General features: G+C 42.2%; 1 protein-coding gene across 1 annotated transcript in view; it reads right to left on the reverse strand.

Moving 5' to 3' along the window:
- Nucleotides 1–326: 326 nt before the first annotated feature.
- Nucleotides 327–21,334, reverse strand: part of dolpp1 (dolichyldiphosphatase 1) — a 33,981-nt gene continuing 12,973 nt past the window's right edge. Inside the window, exons 3-8 of the mRNA XM_041193344.1 lie at nt 15,757–15,841; nt 13,985–14,084; nt 12,019–12,117; nt 10,950–11,078; nt 10,398–10,487; nt 327–8,233 (exon numbers count right to left, since the gene is read on the reverse strand). Coding sequence (XP_041049278.1) covers nt 8,197–8,233; nt 10,398–10,487; nt 10,950–11,078; nt 12,019–12,117; nt 13,985–14,084; nt 15,757–15,841 — 540 coding nt within the window. The 3' untranslated portion in view covers nt 327–8,196. The remainder of the gene's footprint in view (nt 8,234–10,397; nt 10,488–10,949; nt 11,079–12,018; nt 12,118–13,984; nt 14,085–15,756; nt 15,842–21,334) is intronic.

Genomic DNA, 21,334 nt, shown 5'->3' on the forward strand with positions numbered 1-21,334 from the left:
CAGCAATGACCAGTATTTTTTTTTTAAATTATATGACAGTTGAGGGATAAATATTGGCCTCAGGAGAACTCCCATACTCTTCTTCAGAACAATAATAGGGGCTATTTTACTTGAGAGCAAACAGGGCCTATGATTAACATCTCATCTGAAAGACAGGAAACCAAACCAGAAGAGGAGGGTTGTGGTGTGGGGTGGGGAGGAAGACTGCAGGTCCACATCCACATCATACCAGTCTGATTCATCTTGTGTGGGTCAGTAAACAATCTCCCATCACCTCAGATCACTGACTGAGAAGAAGGCAAAGACCACAGCAAAGGAAACAGTACGACAGGCAAGCATTATATTTCCAGTAAAATACAATTAGAACATTGATTGATGCACATTTCCTTTAAGTTAATTCCTTACAAAGACTTATTCAGCCAGCTTTACACATAAACCACCAAATTCCGAACTACACAACAGCTTGCTCTTATCCCAGAGGCACATGGCGATTGTACAGTAGACCCATTTCCCCCTGGTGAGAAAGTTTCAAGCAGATTTATTTGTATTAAATAAATAAAATTCAGTTGGGATACCTGGCCCACCTTAGTTACCAAGGTTCAGTTTTAAAAAGAAAAATCTAGTTCAGAAGAGATGCCATGATCTGTTGTTAATTTTTTTTTGGGGGGGTGGGAGATGGTAATGAGGGATGTTACCAGGAATGGCTTATTACAGAGAATTGAGAAGAGTTTTCACTTTATAGACATCCAGTACCTTCGAGCACTTCCAGATGAGTTAACAGCATTGTCAAGAAGTAAAGCAAAGACCTTTTAACTCTTCCCAACAATGTGCTTTGATCAAACTTGCTCGATGTGACACTTCCATTTCCAAACCAACAAACCTTTTGGTTTGAGTGACTGATTAGGGATAGGATGGGTTTAAATTGCTGGTACTCCTTCACTTAAGACAGAGTGAGCAGAAACACACTAACAGGCTCAGCTAGAATCAACCAAAGGTCTCAAAAAAGATCATGCAATGGAGATTTACTAGAATGATAACAGGGATGAAGGTCTTTAGTTGTAAGGAGAGAGAAGTTGGGATTGTTTTTAGAACAGAGAAAAGGGAAGATTTATAATGGAGGTGTTTAAAATTCTGAAGGATTCTGATAAAGTAGATAAGGAGAAACGGTTTCCACCGATAGGAAGGTCAGTAACTGCAGGACACAGATTTATGGTATTTAGAAAAAGAGTCTCTGATGGAGATGAGATTTTTTTTTAAAAAGCAGAGAGTTGTTACCTGGAATGCACTGCCTGAAAGGGTGATGGGAGAGATTTCAAAAGTGAATAGGATTAATAATAACAGAAAAAAATAAAGGCTATGGGAAAATCAGCAGGGGGGTATATTAATAGGATAGCTTTCAAAGATCCAGCACAGGCACGATGGGCCAAATGGACTCCATGCTGTAAGATTCTATGATGCTAATTAACAATGTCACCAGTTCCCCTTAATTGGAGCACTGTTGGCACAAATTAGAGTTCCTTTGGCTGTTGCACAGATACAGCATCAACTCAGTCTGTTCCACTCCTTCAGCCAGAGATACACTGCAACAAACCAGGTGGGTAAAAGCTCACATCCACTAAATAAATTATTTTTTCACAACGGTTAGCTGAATTTAGGCCAAAACCATGCACTTAATTGATCATCAAAACACCAGCCTCCCATAAGGGAGAGGGTGAGGAATGGAATGGTGCACTCACCTACCTCCTCAGTAGAAAGGGACTGAGAATGGGGTGATATATTCTGCAGCAATTTAAAACTACAGAAAAATTCAATGCGATCATGTAGATTAAACAGACACAGTCAGTTTCCATGTCAAACCATTGCAACTGTCAGTCCTGCCCAGTACCTGATAGTAGAGAACCTTCCCTCTTGATTTAAAAGATTAATCAATGGGCTTTTGGCTTGAACTATTTAACTAGATGTCTTAGATCATGTCCAGTCCAGCGACCTGATCTTGCACAAGCTGGTACAGGGTGCTGTTTAGTTTAAGAATTGTGTACAGATATAAATACCAGCTCCACTTATGTGCATGCAGATGAGACTCTCCAATATCCTACACATAGTGTTGAGACGGAAATTAAATTTGCTTGCTATGACTGGGATGCTAATTTTGGGTGGTTAAACCACTGCTATCTATATGTTTTGAAGTTACACATTGAAATGTCAGAGATCTCAAGTTTGAAGTGTGCAATTGAAAAACAGGCACCGAGGCTTCAAGTTACGCGGTACAGACACAGGTTGGACAAATTAGTGACCAATGTTGCCACATAGAAATGATTGGGACTTATCTGCTTATTAGAATGCGAGGGGAGACTGGTGACTCAGCGCACACAGACACAGACCAGGATAATCTCAGTATTGTGTCCATTGTCGGACAATATGCATATATCACTGAGGCTCATCTTGGACTCAACTGCCCTTCATAGATGAATAACCTTTTAACATTGGACATCAAGGCAAACACATTAAAGGAATTTTAAAAATCCACATTTCTACCGTATCTTCCATGACCTCAGGATGTCCCAAAGTACTTTCCAGCCAATGAATTACTTCGGAACACAATCAGGCCTCGGTTTAACATTTCATTGAAAGACCTTCAGTATTGCACTGGTACTGTCAGCTAGATTCTGTGCTCAAGTCGCTGGAGTGGGACTTCAACCCACAACCTTCCGACAGAGTGTGATCCAGTGAGCCACCAACGCTTCATAAAGGAGTGCCTGTTTGGGACAAGGCCCCAGTGTGTTGGCAGCACCTTCTGGAACGAGACAAGTCAGTGTGAAGAGCCCAGCACCCTGCTCTAGTGAAAGGCACCCAGACAGTTCAGAATGAGAAATTGCTCTGAATTTCAGTTGATCAGTTTCCCTGTGGGTTCTAAAATAAAAACATTTTCTTGCTTCTAATTGACTGCTTTAGCCCTGGGTCTGTACACACGCAGCCCCAAAACCTTTGACATACATCCGGCATGGAACATTCACATAACAGTCTTGGACATGAGAGAGAGAGACATACAACCAGAGTCATCACCTGTGGCCTCCTTTCCAACCTCCATACCCCACAACATCGGAGATCAAAGTTTACAAATAGCAACAAACAGCATTAAAAAGGTACTGTGCACCATATAAGGCAATCACATTGTGAACACCACACTAACAGAATACAAGAAGCCAATCTACAAAACTGTGCTACATCTAGAGGAAGCACTGTTCAAAATAGCCCTTCATTGTGTTACCTGAATAGCAATTACTTTTAGATTTACATTGTTTTTTTTCCTCAATTTAAACAAAGGAACATTTACAGATAGCAGACACATTCCTCATCAGGTAGTGCGAGGAGCTGGTTAGGTAGCCAACCAGAATGATCACAGCTTTAAAAAAAAGAATCTGTCACATCAGACCAGGATAGATTTTACGAATTCTTTAAAAGAAAAATCTGGTGGCGCTCACTATTATTCTCTCCCTTTCCACCTCCCCACAGGTGCTCCTGAAGCACTGCTCGGTGAGCTGGCAGGGTTCAACTCCATGACTCAGAATTCGTATAACCTATCTAACAGTGTCCTGGATATTATTTGCTCTGAGCTGAACTCCCAAACATTAAATAGTTTTGCCTGTGCTTAAAATAAACTATTTCATTCTGTACAATTTGTTTTTTTTTAAAATGAAAATAAAAAAGCTGCACTTTGATTGGGCTGTGGTAAAACACAGTTTTAATACTGATTCTACACCTATAAACACCGGGGAGATTCCATGAGATATGAGCCAGGATGTATAGGGTGGAACAGCACTGTGCCACTAACCTGTGGCAAACCAGCAGCAGCTTTTATAGGGTTAAAGAAAAAAGCAGCAATAGGTTCAGTATCACCTCGCTCCTGGAAATACTCACAACATAAGCTTCACATACAGAAACTGCTGGAAATCTGAAAAGGGGAAAAAGCAGATTGAGCATTAAGCTGAAAGATCAGCCTGTTACTCATCGGTCAGATGCTGACGTACATGTTGCATTTATGAGTGTTTTCTGTTCTCATTCCACTTTTTCATTTGTTCCATGATTATATTTTTGCAATCAACTGGAGCGAGCTTGGGAAACCAATTTATAAACAAGCTTTCTATAAAGATGACCAGTGATTTATAGAAATTAAATCAGTGAATAACTCAGCACCATATAGTATCAGACACCAGTGGTTAATATTTGTAATGTACTGGTCATCACCCTGTACTCTATCCAACACCTACACAATTCTGGATGCATTTAAAATGAACTAGACTGCTGTATTTTGGCTGCACTAACTATTTTGGTGCAGAGTGACATGGTGGTGCTTGTGCTATTATTTTTTAAATGCACAAGAGCAACTGCTATAGGCTCACTGAATGAAAACAGAAACACCAGATACACAAGCAGATATTGCAGAAACAGTCAATACTTAAACTTTCAACACACTAATTGTACATAAAGAGAAATCAGGTTATATTCCTTATCACAAACCTGATAGGTGCTTTTCTGAATTAAGAGGGTGAAGCTAAAGGGAACAGGTGCATTTTCTCCAATCTGTGGACACTCAAAGAGGATTCTGAGTTACGTGCAATCAATATTGACAACATATTGTCATGCTGACTTAAGATATGCTGGATGTGAGAGAGGGAGAGAGAGTGGGAGAGCTAGTGAAAGAATGCAGGAGAGTTCGACTCTTACTGTAGTCACAGTGTGAAAAAATGCCAGAACTAAAAGTGACATTAAAAATTTGTATTACACCAAAACACCCTGCCATTATCTGGCAGTTCCCACAACTATAGTATTATTTCCCCATTCCAATATCCTACCATGATCCTTCCCTGAGCACACTGACCCCTTACTGGGATACAGTTCTACAGGAGTCTGGTTCTTTACCCCACTGGTCATTCTTTGCTGACAGGCTATTTATCCATGGTGGCATCACAACCAACCCTGTCCTCACCCAACATTCACACACACACATGTTCTAACAGGGGTCACTGGACGTTGACCAGGGACTGCAGCCTCAATGAATTTCCTCTTCTCTGTCCCCTCCTAGTCTGAGGAGTGCAGTAGTTACTCAATCACTGTCCCATCTAACAGCAGCCAGCTCAGCACTGGACCCAAGATCTTCCACATCCCATGGCTCAGCAGCATTCCATCTGGCTACAATCCTTTACAGCCAGCTCAGACTGCTTCCACACATTCAGCTGCAGAATAACATTTTGGTTCAATGATTGCAGCTCAAAGTCAATTTGTCACATCACACCTGTGCAATCAGAGTCATTGGGGTTTTATTTACACAAGTACCATTTCCACACCCCAAGTAACATAGAACTATTAGATATTAACTTTAGATTTGTTTCTTGGGTTTTAGTGTGAAATCTATGTGCTTATGCTTACTTATCAGCAAGCAGAGAAGCACCAATAAAAAGTACAATATATATATATGTAAAAAATAAATTAAAGAAAAATGGGAACACCATACTGCACATAGATAGGATAAGATGTCTCTCTGGACTGAACAGCTTTGCTAATTCTAAACAAAACCCTAAAATGATCCCTCCAGCCCCCATACAGTTTTGAGATTTAAAACTAAATCTTTCTCAGTGACTAAAACCCACTGGTTTGGTAAATTTAGCATCAGGTCCACAACGAGTTTGAACTTAACTGGCAACCGACGAACAGCTGCACAAAATGAAGATCTTGTATGCAAAGGATGACTGCTACCTCTATATATTTAAAAGGAGAAAATAAACAGCTTTCTAAAACTCAGGACCATGCTCCTTCATCCAGACATAAATAAAACCAACTTGTCCCAATTCGGTTTCTGTTTTGCACAATTTCAGGCACCTTAATTTCCAAACATTTATTTAAAACAAGAAATATGTTACAAGAAAGCAAATCTCACGTCAAAAAAAAAATCAGGAATAGTTTCATAATCGTGTTTTGGAATGTCAAAAATTTTAAAAATCTTGATTGTATCCAAGTACAAGCAAATCAATCAACAATAACCTGTCTTGGATTTTTTTTTAAAAGCACATATTCAGAAGTTAGTCTTTCACTCATAATAATCTGGATATCAGGTAATTCACCTGTAATTTCAGTTACTACACAGTTCACCGAGAATAGTCACTCACAATAACACAGAGTCAAAACTCATGTCTAAACAGCCTGAATCCTCTTTAACTCATTGGGCCGCACAAGTGGGGTTAATCTTAATGGCCAATAGGCTCAGGGAAACACAGCACAGTGTGTTAGGGTATGGTGGGTTTCCTTCAGAGAGGCCAGGAATATGGTCAGCTGCCCCACACTATCCCCTGTCATTTGGTCTGGTTTATATCCTGCTCCTGGTGTGTATACTGCAGTAACGTTCCACTAAACTGACAACTAAATCAAAGCTTTGATATCCCCTCTAGGTTAAGAGGCATAATGGGAGCACCTGAAGTCCTCTTCTCTGCAACTTAAACACACTGGATTAACACTTCTGCTAAAACAGAAGAAATTTCAGGTGAATGTTAAGCATTCACACAAAAGCATCCCACAATAAAATTTAAGAGCCTATCTAGCTACCGTTTGGGCTATTAAGTCAAAACCTTCAAGATTAACATAGTGCTTTGCGGTAAACTCCCAGTTTAAATTTCAAGGGTATTTTAGTGGGTTTAATATTTGTATCACATGCTGGCAGCTCTGGTCAGTGTGATCCATGCTCCTGTTGCTCAGGGGCTGAACGGGAGTATAGAAACACTCATTAAACCCACATAAACACTTACTTCCTGTTCAACTCAGAAGAGATTCATTTTGTTATGTTCGGAATGTAACTATGCGTGAGGGTATTAAGAGTGTTGCTGGGTAGATTTATTTTGAGATGGCCACACATGCATTCCTATCAAAAAGCCAACATCAGTGCAATAGCAAAACAACACTTTTCACCCATTTGGGGGGTGAGTAGTACTGGCTGTTGAGCTAGCATGTGTATAATACAAGGCATTGTCATAACTCAATGGATTAAACTCTGACCTCAGAATAAAAGCCAACCCTCAACCTCAATCCCAGAATAAACTCTCCTGTTTCCAACACCATCAGCAAGATCAGTGTATGCTGAGACCAGTTTTTGCTCTGGGCAGATGCAGAAGTGAAGTCACCCAACTCTCCCTTACACTTAGGAATCTGAGAGGGTCCAAGTCTCTGATACTCCCTCCCTACTACAAGGCCTAAGCTTGCTGAGCAACAACCCAGGCCACAGATAAGGTGACCATGTCCTAAATACACATCATCATCTGGCTTTCGGTTTGTCAAAAAGGTGGCCATTGCACAAAGATCAAATCAAAGAGGACCAGGCCAAAGGTTCAAAGGGCAATAGGCTAGGAGAGAGAGAAGGGGCAAAAGGCTTTGACAATCCTCATTTCTGTTTGGCTCAACTTCACTGAATATGGAATAAATATTTCCTTTTGGGGATGGTGGGGGCAGGGGCAGAATCTTAATAAATGTTTTGCTACAGATAGTTTATAAACCAGCTTAGTAGTTACAAATAATCAACTGGCAAGAAAAATAAAAATCAGTTTTTCCACTCACATCACTAGTGTTTCTTTGTATATAAAAAGAACTAATTTATTTTCCTAAAGTGCAACATGATCCCTTATAGTTTTCTCTGGCTGCTACAGACGTGACCCTAGCATGTCAGATACCTGATTGACAATTCAGACAGCATCTTTGCCCTCCTATCCAATTGTATGTTTTAAACCAGTAGCACAAAAATGCCACTTTTTTTTTTGCAAAATATCACACCACTACCATGTGAAAGTTAGTCCTTTCCTTCCCTATCACCCCTTCCTAAAATTAAAACCAAGTTCCTGAATCAGATGCAATAATATCACATTTCACCGGCACCATGTGAACGCGCTTTGTTTAAACGGGTTCAGTCCAACGTTCACGCAAGTCTAACATGCAGTAGAAAGCTAACAGCAAGCTGCGTCAACACTGACTGCTGTCACAGGGAGTGTCTAAGCTGCCGGCATATGCCCCAGCTTGCCTTTGACCGTCTGCAAAAAAAAAAATTTAATTTAAAAAAAAAAAACGTGTTTTTAAATGTGTTGTTGGTTTCCTTTTCATCTCCTCCAGGGTTCACGCTACAGTCCTGTCCCACCCCCAGCAAAAGTTGTCAACTTTACATCACTGCATCTTGGTGCCCAGCTTCCGTTGTCTGTTTCTGAGGATGAAGGCAAAGAGTAAAAAGTTTAATTCAACCCAAGAAAACCAGTCAGCAATCAGACTTTGTTAAAGCTATAATACTGAAGAGGATATCAGAAAACAAGGCTTTTTCTTTTTAAAAAAATCTATGACTGGACAGAAATAAGTAATATGCTAACAGGGAATAGGGAACAGACAATTCTTACCACCACCACTCCCCCCATCAATTGCAGCAGAAAGAGTTACAGAGTAAAGCTCCTTATACACTGTCTAATCAAACACTCTCAGGACAGGTACATGGGGTTAGATACAGAATAAATCTCCCTCTACACCATCCTCATCAAACACTCCCAGCGCAGGTACAGCATGAGCTAGATACCACAATCTTTTGACTCAGAGGCATTAAGTGTTACTCGCTGAGCTAAGGCTGACATCTAGATTTTGCTCCATAGAACCATAGATTTGGATTTCCAGAAGGTATTTGATAAGGTGCCACATCAAAGATAATTATGGAAAATAAAAGCACATTGTGTAGTGGGTAACATATTAGTGTGGATAGAAGTTTGGCTGGCTGGCTGGCAGAAAGCAGAGATTATGCAAAAATGGGTCTTTTCGGATTGGCAGGATGTGGCGAATGGAGTCCCACAGGGGTCTGTACTGGGGCCTCACCTTTTTACGATTTACATCAATGACTTAGATGAGGGGAATGAAGACGTGGCAACTAAATTTGCAGATGACAAAAGATAGGTAGGAAAGTATGTTTTGAAGACGACATCAGGGGGTTGCAGATGGATACAGATAGGTTGAATGAGTGGGCAAAGATCTGACCAATGAAGTTTAATGTGCGAAAATGTGAAGTTCACTTTGGCAGGAAGAACAAAAAAGCAGGGTATTACTTAAATGGAAAATGGCTGGGTAATTCTGAGGTGCAGAGGGATCTAGGTGTTCTAGTACGAGTCACAAAAAGTTAGTATGCAGGTACAGCAAGTAATTAAGGCTAATGGAACGCTTTCCTTTATTACGCGAGGGATTGAACATAAAAGTAAGGATGTTATGCTTCAGTTACACAGGGCACTGGTGAGACCGCACCTCGAATACTGTATGCAGTTTTGGTCTTCTTACTTAAGGAGGGATGTAAATGCATTGGAGGCAGTTCAAAGGAGGTTTTACTAGATAGATACCTGGAATGAGTGGGTTGTCTTATGAGGAAAGATTGGACAGACTGGGCTCGTTTCCACTGCAGTTTAGAAGACCAAAGGGTGATTTGATTGAAGTGTACAAGATCCTGAACGGCCTTGACAAGGTGGACATCGAAAGTATGTTTCCTCTTGTGGGTGAGTCCAGATCTAGGGGGCACTGTTTTAAAATTAGGGGTTACCCTTTTAGGACAGAAATAAGGAGAAATTTTTTTCTCTCAGAGGGTTGTGCGACTTTGGAACTCTCTGCCTCAGAAGGTGGTGAAGGCGGGGTCATTGAATATTTTTAAGGCAGAGGTAGATAGAGTCTTGTTAGGCAAGGGAATCAAAGGTTATCGGGGTTAGATGGAAATATGGAAATCGAAACACAAGAAGCCACTATCTTATTGAATGTCAGAGAAGGCTCAAGGGGCCGAATGGTCTACTCCTGTTCCTATTTCTTATGTTTTAAAAGTAACAGTGCAGAAAGAGGCCATTCAGTCCATCATGTCTGCACCAGCCAAAAAGAGAAAAAAGAAACAAGCTGCTCATCTCAATCCCATTCTCCAGCACCTGGTCCATAGCCATGAAGATTACAGCACTTCAGATGCTGCACTCTCTCAAGACCACTGGAACACCACTGGAAACTGTTTTCCATTTGCAAAAACGTCCATCGACCATTCCACTGGAATGAAGGGTTGTAGACTCCATAACTGGGCACTGGTAGTGATGATTGCTCAGTTGCATGGTTTGGGGATCCTTAAATGGGGGCTTGGTTTCCATTTGCTTCAGACCAACCTCCACCCCCCATAGCTGACAAACAGAAAAGCGGCTTACAGATGATGCTGATTAAAGTGTACGCATATTACAAACGTCCCCCAGTAAGATGGACCTCAAAACAGGAGATTTCTTTGTACATCAAATTGCATTTATATACCACCTTTAAGATAGTAAAATTCTCCAAGGTGCTTAATACTGAAAAAAGTGAGGAGTTTCTATTCATCTTACCGTGCTTCTGACCTTGTGACCGTGTACTCAAACCACAGGATGTTTGGAATCAGACTTGTGTCCCGTATCAGGAAAAACTCCGAAACTGGCCTGAATCACAAAAGTGACATGTAAAGAAAGAAAGTGTATTAATCATTGATGTCTGAGGTTAGAAAAAATGCACCAAAAAAACAATATGAAGATAATTAGAATGAAGGTTTACACCCAAAATATTAACCCAGCTTTTGCTTTAAGGTGCTAAACCTGCAGAGTTTTCTGAAACAAACCAATCAGCATATTTTGCATGGCAGCAGTGGTTACAGGGGTTGGAGGGGTGGAATTTCTGCAGGTAAATAGCCCTGACGAGCAGTTCTCTTCCAGTCCCTATAAAATGCTGCAGAGGAGAACAAAATAAACACATTCTGGGAAGTGAGGGGGAAGTTTAGAACATTTTTTAAAAACTGTTTTCATGTGCCAATTTAATCAGAACTTCATAAAACTGGAGCAGAACATATACTTATACTGAAGCTTTCTATTTTCCCCATGCATTTCATCGAGGTTAGGGGCACTTACCATGAAGCTATCCTGGGGAATAGTGGCGTTAGTACCTCTTGTGTAAAGATAAACCAGACTGCTCCCATTACTCCACCTGCTATAACTCCGTATATGACTTGGCTCCAGGAATGATACATCAAATAGACTCTGGAAGAATAAACACAACATTCCTTTAAAGACGGAATGATAGAATCATACAGCACAAAGGAAGGCCATTCGGCCCATCGTGCCTAAGCTGGCTCTTTGAAAGAGCTATGCAATTGTTCCCATTCCCCTGCTCTTTCCCAGTAGCCCAGGAATTTCCTTTTCAAGCACTTATCCAATTCCTTTTCAAAAGGAACTACTGAAACTACTTCCACCACCCTTTCAAGCAATACATTCCAGATCACAATAACCCTATGAAAAACAACTCTCGTCTCCCCTTGGTTCTTTTATCAATCTTCTTAAATCTATATCCTCTGGTTATCAATCCTGCTGCTAGTGAAAAAAGAATGGTTGCATGTTGTAATAACAAAACATTGGTCTGTTTTCTCCTGAGGGCATCAGCAACCTTCTAGGACCTTGGTCAAGTAATATATAAACCTCCTAATTAATACTGATGCATCAGAACTTCTGCACTGCAAGCCACAAACCCATGACAATAACATTCCTTTAGAATTTACATGGCACCACCAGAATTGTAGAAGCTAAAAAAAAATAAAATCTATATATAAAATATTGCATCCAGTGTGTTTTGGTCGTCACCCTCCAGGACAGCACATTTTGTTACTGATGCAAAACAAATCTTTAACCAAACAGTGAGAAAGCCAGTCACTGAACGTTACGCACTCCTGACTGAGAGCCTGAAACTCCATAATTCCCAATCTGCTCCCTCACCAAGTAATTAAACTCTGAATGACCTGAGGCTGTTTCGGCTTAACAATAAGGTTTTGTGGCCTGCAAGGGATGCCCACTGCACCTTAGCCACAGAATAATACATTGACCAACACAATGTATAACACCCTTCTCCTTATAGAACAGTGCATCATCCACCTTATTGTAAGCAACACTTGGAGAATCTGCTGATACAAGATGAAGCAATACCTACCTACTATATGAGACAAGGAAGGCCACAGCCAGCAGGCATATGGATAAAACGTGCCTCCACAACAGGTCTAAACATCTAGCATTGTTTGTTTGGTGCATTCTGAGAAAAGAAACAATTATAATTTTCTAATTAAATGTTGAAAACTTTCACCTCATGATTTACAACAATTTGCATTTATATAGCACCTTCAACATGGTAAAACATCCCAAAGCATTTCACAGGAGGGTTATCAAACAAAATTTGACTGTAAGCCACATAAGGGAGATATTAGGTGAACAAAAGCTTGATTAGAGACATAGGTTTTAAGGAGTGATTTAAAGGAGGGCAGTGTTTAGGGAGAGAATTCTAGGGCTCAGGCAGCTGAAGGCACAGCAACCAGTGGTGAAGCAATTAAAATCGGGGATGCTCAAGAAGCCAGAATTGGAGGAGTGCAGAGATCTCGGAGGCTTGCAGGGTTGAGGAGATTGCAGAGATAGGGAAGGATGAAGCCATGGATTTAAAAGGATTTAAAAACAAGGGTGAGAGTTTTAAGATCAGGGTGTTACTGGCTGCCAACGTAGATCAACAAGCACAGGGAGTGCCCAAACAATCTGCATTTGTTCGGCACACCTCACCATGCTTTGATCTGACTTCACTGCTGCCAGCAACTCTCCTGTACCTGGTCCAAGTGCCTATTACTCATGCAAGGCAAGGTAAGCAGTGTCAGCAAAGTTACAACCACTGTTTTGTCATAGCCAACCCCAACTCTGCCTTACTCAATTAACCAGTTAAGTGACTTCTCCAGTGGTGGCTGCTCAACAGCCAATAAGTTTGCCCCACTTCCCCCACCACCAATTTCTAGCAGTGGTGCTGACATTAATTCAACATCTCTGTTGAGATCAGTTAGCTCAGCAGAAATTAGAAACCAAACCCAAGATCTTCTCTGTATCACTCATTACTGCAACAGCCAGTATTTACCTGCTACACAGCGAGCTCCTATTAGGCACTTACTAAATACCACAATACCTAATCTCTAAAAATGCAGTATAATAGATAAAATAAACTTTACATATGCATGATGCATGACTTCCTGTGTCAACTTTTGCTATTATAAATTCCTAGATCTACAGTTATAATGGAAACTGCTTATGTAAACTGTCACGCTGGGGCCCAATCAAGTTCCATCCTCTCATCTGAACAGTGCACTTAGTCTTCACTCCCTGCATACAATAGCATGGAGCATCAACTAGTGTTTATGCAGATGAGGGAGGCGATTTAGCACATCCAGCCCTCCTTTCCATAGAAATTTATGGATTCCCCCATCATGGCATCCAATTGCCTCATGATTTCAGAGCTTTTGCCTTCACCACTAACCCAGAGCTCATTCCAATGCACAAGTCACTCGGTGTATAAACAAGAGTGCTGAACTTGCCTGTTACTAGTTTGCATCCAAGTCCTCTTGTCCTGCTGCAATGATTTAACTTGAAATATGGTTGAGGATTAAATTCTTCTCTTGGAATCTTACAGCACAGGAGGCCATTCAGCCCATCGTGACTGTGCTGGCGCTTTGAAAGAGCTATCCAAGCATTCTCACTCCTCCGTGCTCTTTTCCCATAGTCCTTTTTTCTCCTTTTTCAAGAATTTATCCAATCTCCTTGTGAAAATTTCTATTGAATACACTTCTATCATCCATTCAGACTGCCCGTTCCAGATCATCATAATTTATTTTGTTCAAAATAATTCTCACCACCCCTCTGGCTTCATTGTCAATTATCTTACACTTGTGAGCCCTGGTTACAGACCCTCCTGCCACTGGAAGCAGTTTCTCCTTATTTAATCAATCAGCCTCAATTCTAATTAGTATGTTATATAAAAGTCTCCTATTACTTAGCTTTCATGGATGAAGAGTTCAAGTTTTTCTAGTCTTCATACAGAGTGGAGAATGTGTAATACCGTACAATAAAACATATCCAAGAGCCATACATACCTTAAATAAAGGAAAAGGAGTGAGTAGATGGAAAAGAACCATATGAACTGGGAATGACTGGACGGCATCCCATACTCTGTAAACAAGTTACTGTGGCCACCTGTATGTAAAAGTAATTAAGGAACATTTACAAGCTATGAAATAACAGAACCTTGTATAAAAGCCGAAGGCTCCTCAGGCTCATCCATAAGAATAAAAGAAATAGGAGGAGTAGACCATACAACCCATCAAGCCTGCTCCGTCATTCAGTATGATCATGGCTGATCTTCAGCTTCAACTTCACTTTCCCACCTGCTCCTTGAGAAACCAATAATTTGTCTCAAGCACAATGACAGAAGAACCCACCACCCCACTTCGATTGAAGGAAACATGGAATAAAAGTCAAAAAATGCTGGAAATGCTGCATCTGTGGAGAGAGAAACAGAGTTAACATTTCAGGTCTGCGACCATTCAGTTCTGCGACCATTCAGTTCTGATAAAGCTCACATACATAAAACATTAACTCAATTACTCTCTCCACAAATGCTGGCAGACCTGAACATTTCCAGTAATTTTTGTTTATATTTCCGATTCCCAGCTTCTACAATACTTTGCTTTTGTATGAGGAAGTAATGGAAATGCAATCAGATTTTCAGCCTTTCAGGTATTTGGTTTCAATAAACACTTTGACAAAAAGGTTGCTTCGGTCTGGCGCCTCTTCACTCGTTTCATAGGGTCCTCTTTTTCTCTGCCAGATCGTAGATAATGAAGGAAATAGATATCCTGGCTGTAAACTGCATCTGAACACACAGGACACAGGACACTCACAGCGATATCCTTCCCTTACAAAGCATGGAAAGTTGGGTTTGGTGACTTTGATCGGAAATTATGGCATTGTGAAATTCCGCTCCAGAACTATCTTGACCACAAGTAGTGAACTGCTTGCAGTACTGCCTATTTGCAGTGCGTCAGGAATGGAAATTCCTCCGCTGTCACATTAAGAGCAGCTGCTCAAACTGCCTCTACTCAGACATTATTAAAAAATACAGAAAATTATTCCAAGAGGTGGAAGGGGCAGACTAATCTTTAAAGGCCCGGGTGTACTGCAGAATCAATCCTAGAAGTGATTCCTTGTGGCCGACTCCCAATCCAGCTGTCATAGATACAGCCTGTTTGTCAACGATGCTGCACATCCTGCAGGAGATTTTTTTCTGCAGTGCAGTTTAGTTTTGAAGCTACATTTTGTTGAGTTCCAGTCTCTTCCACAACAGCAGGGAGATATATGCAGAGGCTAACAATTGCAAACCAGGAGAAATCCAACAGCTCATCTTCGCACTGCAATCAGTGGTGTGACTACAATACTTGTACTGTAGAGGAGCATGCTGCCACATTTGCACCAGGAGTTTACCAACAGCAGTAAACATCTACAGTTAAGTGGAGTGTTATATTACGTGACATCTCAGTAGAATAATACTTCCCCTCTAAATAGCTTGCTAAAAATATTTTTGTTTGATCAGGGTAATCTCACTCCAGCACCGTTAGCATCTCTGCAACTTCTCTGATCCAGTGAGTATTCTGCTCTTAAAATAAAATTTAAAAAGGTGAAAGCTCTAAGCAACTTAAATACTGACCTGTAATTTGATCCCATACACTAACAGTACATTCAAATATGCAAGAAGGTGTGACCTGTGCACCAGAAAGTAGCAATCTGGTTTTCAATGAGAAATCAATAAGGCACATTCGTTCCTTATTCAGAAAGAATGGAAACATTTAGTGCAGAGAGTTGCTCTCACCTTGGCAAGGTCTGGGTTCTTTGATAACATTCTTAATTACCCAGTTGAAGCTTTCATTTAGTACCAAACCGCAGAGAAATGAAATCTGAAACAAATAACAGAGTGCAAGCTGTAAGCATTTTTTATGTAGTTGCACCTTGGGAAATTGCCATTCACCAACATCAGATTGATTCACTACAATTCTTACCATCCATAAAGGGAGAGACACTTACTAAAGCCTTTAAATAGCTGCAGGCAAAATAGTACAAACAGAACAAGATATTTCACAAAGGAACTTGCAAAGGATACAGAGTACTGAAATTACTGGTAGCCTTTACTGTATTACAGAAGCAGCCCCTTTATATTACAGCATTATTCCTAAAGCTTGAGGCAAACGAGGCACAGAGAAGGAATCTGATGGGAAATCAGTGCCCAACTGCAACAAACGTAAATGCCACCAGCCATGATTTTCTTCCTGGCTAGGCATTTACCCTGCCCACATTTTGGGATTCACCTCTGCTATGTGCAGATCGTCTCCAGCCATTCAGCAAAGGTCCAGAGGCCAGAAAATTAATTTCCAAGTTGTAATTTCTGGGGGAGGCAGTGGCATAGTGCTATTGTCACTGGGCTAATAATCCAGAGACCCAGGGTAATGCTCTGAGGATCTGGGTTCAAATCCCACCATGGCATGAAATTTGAATTCAATTTTAAAAAAATCCAGAATTAAAAGACTAATGATGATCCTGAAACCATTGTCGATTGCCATAAAAACCCATCTGGTTCACTAATGTCCTTTAGGGAAGGAAATCTGCCATCCTTACCTGGTCTGGCCGATATGTGACTCCAGACCCACAGCAATGTGGTTGACTCTTAAATACCCTCTGAAATGGATAAGCAAGCCACTCAGTTCTCAAGGGCAATTAGGGATGGACAATAAATGCTAGCCTAGCCAGCGACACCCACATCCCATGAAAAAAATTTCAAACTTTGCCCTCAATCTCACATACAATGGTTTTATCCCTCTTCACACCACTACCGGAGTTCCACAACGTGAAGAGGATGCAACTGCAGAGGATTAGATGCTCCTGAGATTATAAAACTACCTCCATATGGAATGGTTCTTCAGAGTGTTCTTTGCACAGAACAACTCTTCATGGTCTAATGGAAAATGACCTTAAAGCTTTTGTACTTAATGTGCTTCTTTCTGTGCTTCAAGAAAAGTACAGTGTGTGCAAATTTAGAGTACATCAAACAAATATTTCCAGAGCTACCCTCAATCCACTTACATGTTCTATAGACACTCGACTGGTAAAAATTTCCACATGGTTTATTTGAGACAAGAAGAGCATTATGAACTGCTGTGCTGAAGCAGTGTGTGCTGGACCCATTACTCTGAACGTGAGATCAGAGGCCCAAGTAGCATCCATTTCTCTCAGTTACTCATGTCCCCCTTATATATTCTGCATACAGGGAACATGTGCAGGTGATCCTGTCCCCAAAACCAGTGCAAGGAGGGGCTGTTCATTTACAAAGAGGAGAAAAATGACTCCCACCAACTTAAGCTGAGAAACTCACTATGTGCAGAAATCAAGTGAATAAACAACTTACCACATTCCAGTCTATTTGGGTTATTGATGCCTTTTTTTTTAACTCATCCTTGGAACATAAGCATCACTGGCAAGGCCAGTATTTATTGCCCATCCCTAAATGACCTTGAGAAGGTGGTGGTGAGCGACCTCCGTGAACACAACAGGGTGGCTTGTTAGCCATTCCAGAGGGCAGTTTTATTTTCATGGTTGGGCCAGCATTTATTGCCCAGCCCAGTTGTCATCGAGCAGGTGATGTTGAGCTGCCTTCTTGAACCGCTGCAGTCCATGTGGTGTAGGTAAACCCACAGTGCTGTTAGGAAGGGAAGTTTCAGGATTTTGACCCAGCAACAGTGAAGGAATGGCGATATATTTCCAAGTCAGGGTGGTGACTGACTTGGAGGGAACTTCCAGGTGATGGCGATCTCATCTATCTGCTGTCCTTGTCCTTCTAGATGGTAGAGATCATGGGTTTGGAAGTTGCTATCTAAGAAGCCTTGGTGAGTTGCTGCAGTGCATCTTGTAGATGGTATACACTGTTGCTACTGTGCGTCGGTGGTGGAGGGAGTGAATGTTTGTGGATATGATGCCAATCAAGCGGGGCTGCTTTGTCCTAGATGGTGCCAATCTTCTTGATTGTTGTGAAAGCTGCACTCAGTCAGGCAAATGGAGAGTATTCCATCACACTCCTGACTGTGCCTTGTAAATGCTGGACAGGCTTTGGGGAGTCAGGAGGTGAGTTGTTCATCGCACGATTCCTAGCCTCTGACCTGCTCTTGTAGCCGCAGTATTTGTATGGTTAGTTCAGTTTCTGGTCAATGTAATCCCCCCCGAGGATGTTGATAGTGGGGCAGTGATGGTAATGCCATTGATCACCAAGGGACAATGGTTGGATTCTCTCTTGTTGGAGATGGTCATTGCCTGACACTTGTGTGGTGCGAATGTTACTTGCCACTTGTCAGCCCAAGCCTGCTTATTTTCCAGGTTTGCTGCATTTGGACATGGACTGCTTCAATATCTGAGTCATCGCGAATGTTGCTGAACATTGTGCAATCATCTGCGAACATCCTCACTTCTGACCTTATGATGGATGGAGGGTTATGAAGCAGCTGAAGATGGTTGGGCTGAGGACACTATCCTGAGGAACTCCTGCAGTGATGTCCTGGAGCTGAGATGACTGACCTCCATCAACCACAATCCTTTGTGCTAGGCATGACCCCAAGCAGCTGAGCATTTTTCCCAATTCCCATTGACTCCAGTTTTGCTAGGGCTCCTTGATGCCATGCTAGGTCAAACGCAGCCTTGATGTCAAGGACAGTCACTCTTGCCTCACCCCGGGAGTTCAGCTCTATTGTCCATGTTTGAACCAAGGCTGTAATGAGGTCAGGAGCTGAGTGGTCTTGGCGGAACCTAAACTGGGTAGCAGTAGGCTGGTTATTGCTAAGCAAGTGCCACTTGATAGCACTGTTGATGACCCCTTCCATTACTTTACTGATGATCAAGAGAAGATTGGTGGGGAAGTAGTTAGCCAGATTGGATTTGTCCTGCTTTCGGTGTACAGGACATACCTGGGCAATTTTCCACATTGCCGGGTAGAAGCCAGTGTTGTAGCTGTACTGGAACAGCTTGGGTAGGGGCATGGCAAGTTCCAGAGCACAAGTCTCAGTACTATTGCCAGAATATTGTCAGGGCCCATAGCCTTTGCACTATCCAATGCTTTCAGCCATTTCTTGATATCACGTGGAGTGAATCAAGTTGGCTGAACACTAGCATCTGTGATGCTGGGGACCCCTGAGGAGGCCGTGATGGCTCATTCACTCTGCACTTCTGGCAGAAGATTGTAGCAAATGCTTCAGCCTTATCTTTTGCACTCTTGCACTGGGCTCCCCCATCATCGAGGATGGGGATATTTATGGAGCCTCCTCCTCCAGTGAGATGTTTAATTGTCCACCACCATTCACAACCGGATATGGCAGGACTGCAGAGCTTAGGTCTGATCTGTTGGTTGTGGGATCGCTTAGCCCTGTCTATCACTTGCTGCTTATGCTGTTTGGTATGGAAGTAGTCCTGTGTTATAGCTTCACCAGGTTGACAACCCATTTTTAGGTATGCCTGGTGCTGATCCTGGCATGCCTTCCTGCACTCTTCATTGAACCAGGGTTGATCCCCTAGCTTGATGGTAATGGTAGAGTGGGGGATATGCCAGGCCACAAGGTTACAGATTGTGTTCGAGTAAAATTCTGCTGCTGCTGATGGTCAACAGCTCCTCATGGATGCCAAGTCTTGAGTTACTAGATCTGTTTGAAATCTATCCCATTTAACATGCTGGTAGTGCCACACAACACGATGGACGGTATTCTCAATGCGAAGGTGGGACTTCGTCTCCACAATGAGTGTGTGGTGGTCACTCCTACTGATACTGTCATGGACAGGTGCATCTGCGGCAGGCAGGTTGGTGCGGATGAGGTAAAGTATGTTTTTCCCTCTAGTTCGTTCCCTCACCATCTGCCGCAGACCCAGTCTAGCAGCAATGTAATTTAGGACTCGGCCAACCAGTCAGTAGTGGTGCTACCGAGCCACTCTTGGTGATGAACATTGAAGTCCCCCCACCCAGAGAACATTCTGCGCCCTTGCCACCCTCAGTGCTTTCTCCAAGTTGTATTCAACACAGAGGAGCACTGATTCATCAGCTGAAGGAGAGCTGTACATGGTAATCAGCAGGAGGTTTCCTTGCCCATGTTTGACCTGATGCCATGAGGCTTCATGGGGTCCAGAGTCCATGGTGAGGGCTCCCAGGGCAACTCCCTCCTGACTGTATACCACTATGCCACCACCTCTGCTGGGCCTGTCCTGCCGGTGGGACAGGATATACCCAGGGATGGTGATGGTGGTGCCTGGGACATTATCCATAAGGCATGATTCCGTGAGGATGACTGTGTCAGGCTCTTACTTGACTAGTCTGTGAGACAGCTCTCCCAATTTTGGCACTAGCCCCCAGATGTTAGTAAGGAGAACTTTGCAGGGTCAAAAGGGCTAAGATTGCCGTGGTCGTTTCCAGTGCCCAGGTTGATGCCGGGTGGTCCATACGGTTTCATTCCTTTTTTGTGACTTTGTAGTGGTTTGATACAACCGAGTGGCTTACTAGGCCATTTCAAAGGGCATTTAAGAGTCAACCACATTGCTGTGGGTCTGGAGTCACATGTAGGCCAGACCAGATCAGGGCGGCAGATTTCCTTCCCTAAAGGACTCAGTGAACCAGGTGGGATTTCACAACAACTGACAATGGTTTCACGGTCATCGTTAGACTTTTAATTCCAGATTTTTATTGAAGTCAAATTCCACCACCTGCCGCGGTGGGATTTGAACCCGGATCCCCAGAGCATTACCCTGGGTCTCTGGATCACTACGCCATCGCCTCCCCTCAAATTTAATTAAACACTTGCTGTGGGTCTGGAGTCACATTTAGAGTCACATCTGGGTTGGGATGGCAGATTGCCTTCCCTAAAGTTTACGCGACAATCCAGTAGTTTCATGGTCACCATTACAGAGACTAGTGTTTTATTCTGCATTTATTTAATTGAATTTAAATGCCCCAGCTGCCATGGTGGGACTTGGACTTAAGTCTCTAAATCATTAGCCCAGGCCTCTGGACGATCCAACAACATATCCATTATGCTACCGAACCCCAAATGAACTACAAAATTTGAAAAGATCAGATTTTGTAAGTGTATTTTAAAAATTATCAAATATTTAGAATGAGAAGTTTGTATTAGAGATTGCATCAGGCAACATGTATATAAACACATACAAAAGTTATAGCTTTTAAGGAATGCTTGGGAAAACCAACAATGAGGCACATGGGGTGCATGATGCCAACACCATGGTGCACTGCAACTGCACAATGGAATCCAAGTCTTTTCTCACCTGTCCTACAGTGCCAGGTGGGGAAACCCGTTACCCAGACTCCACACTTTTCCCATCCACCTCCTCTTCCAAAGAAGAAGGGAAGGAGA

The sequence above is a fragment of the Carcharodon carcharias genome, chromosome 8, assembly GCF_017639515.1.
Source record: "Carcharodon carcharias isolate sCarCar2 chromosome 8, sCarCar2.pri, whole genome shotgun sequence".
NCBI classification, from domain to species: domain Eukaryota; kingdom Metazoa; phylum Chordata; class Chondrichthyes; order Lamniformes; family Lamnidae; genus Carcharodon; species Carcharodon carcharias.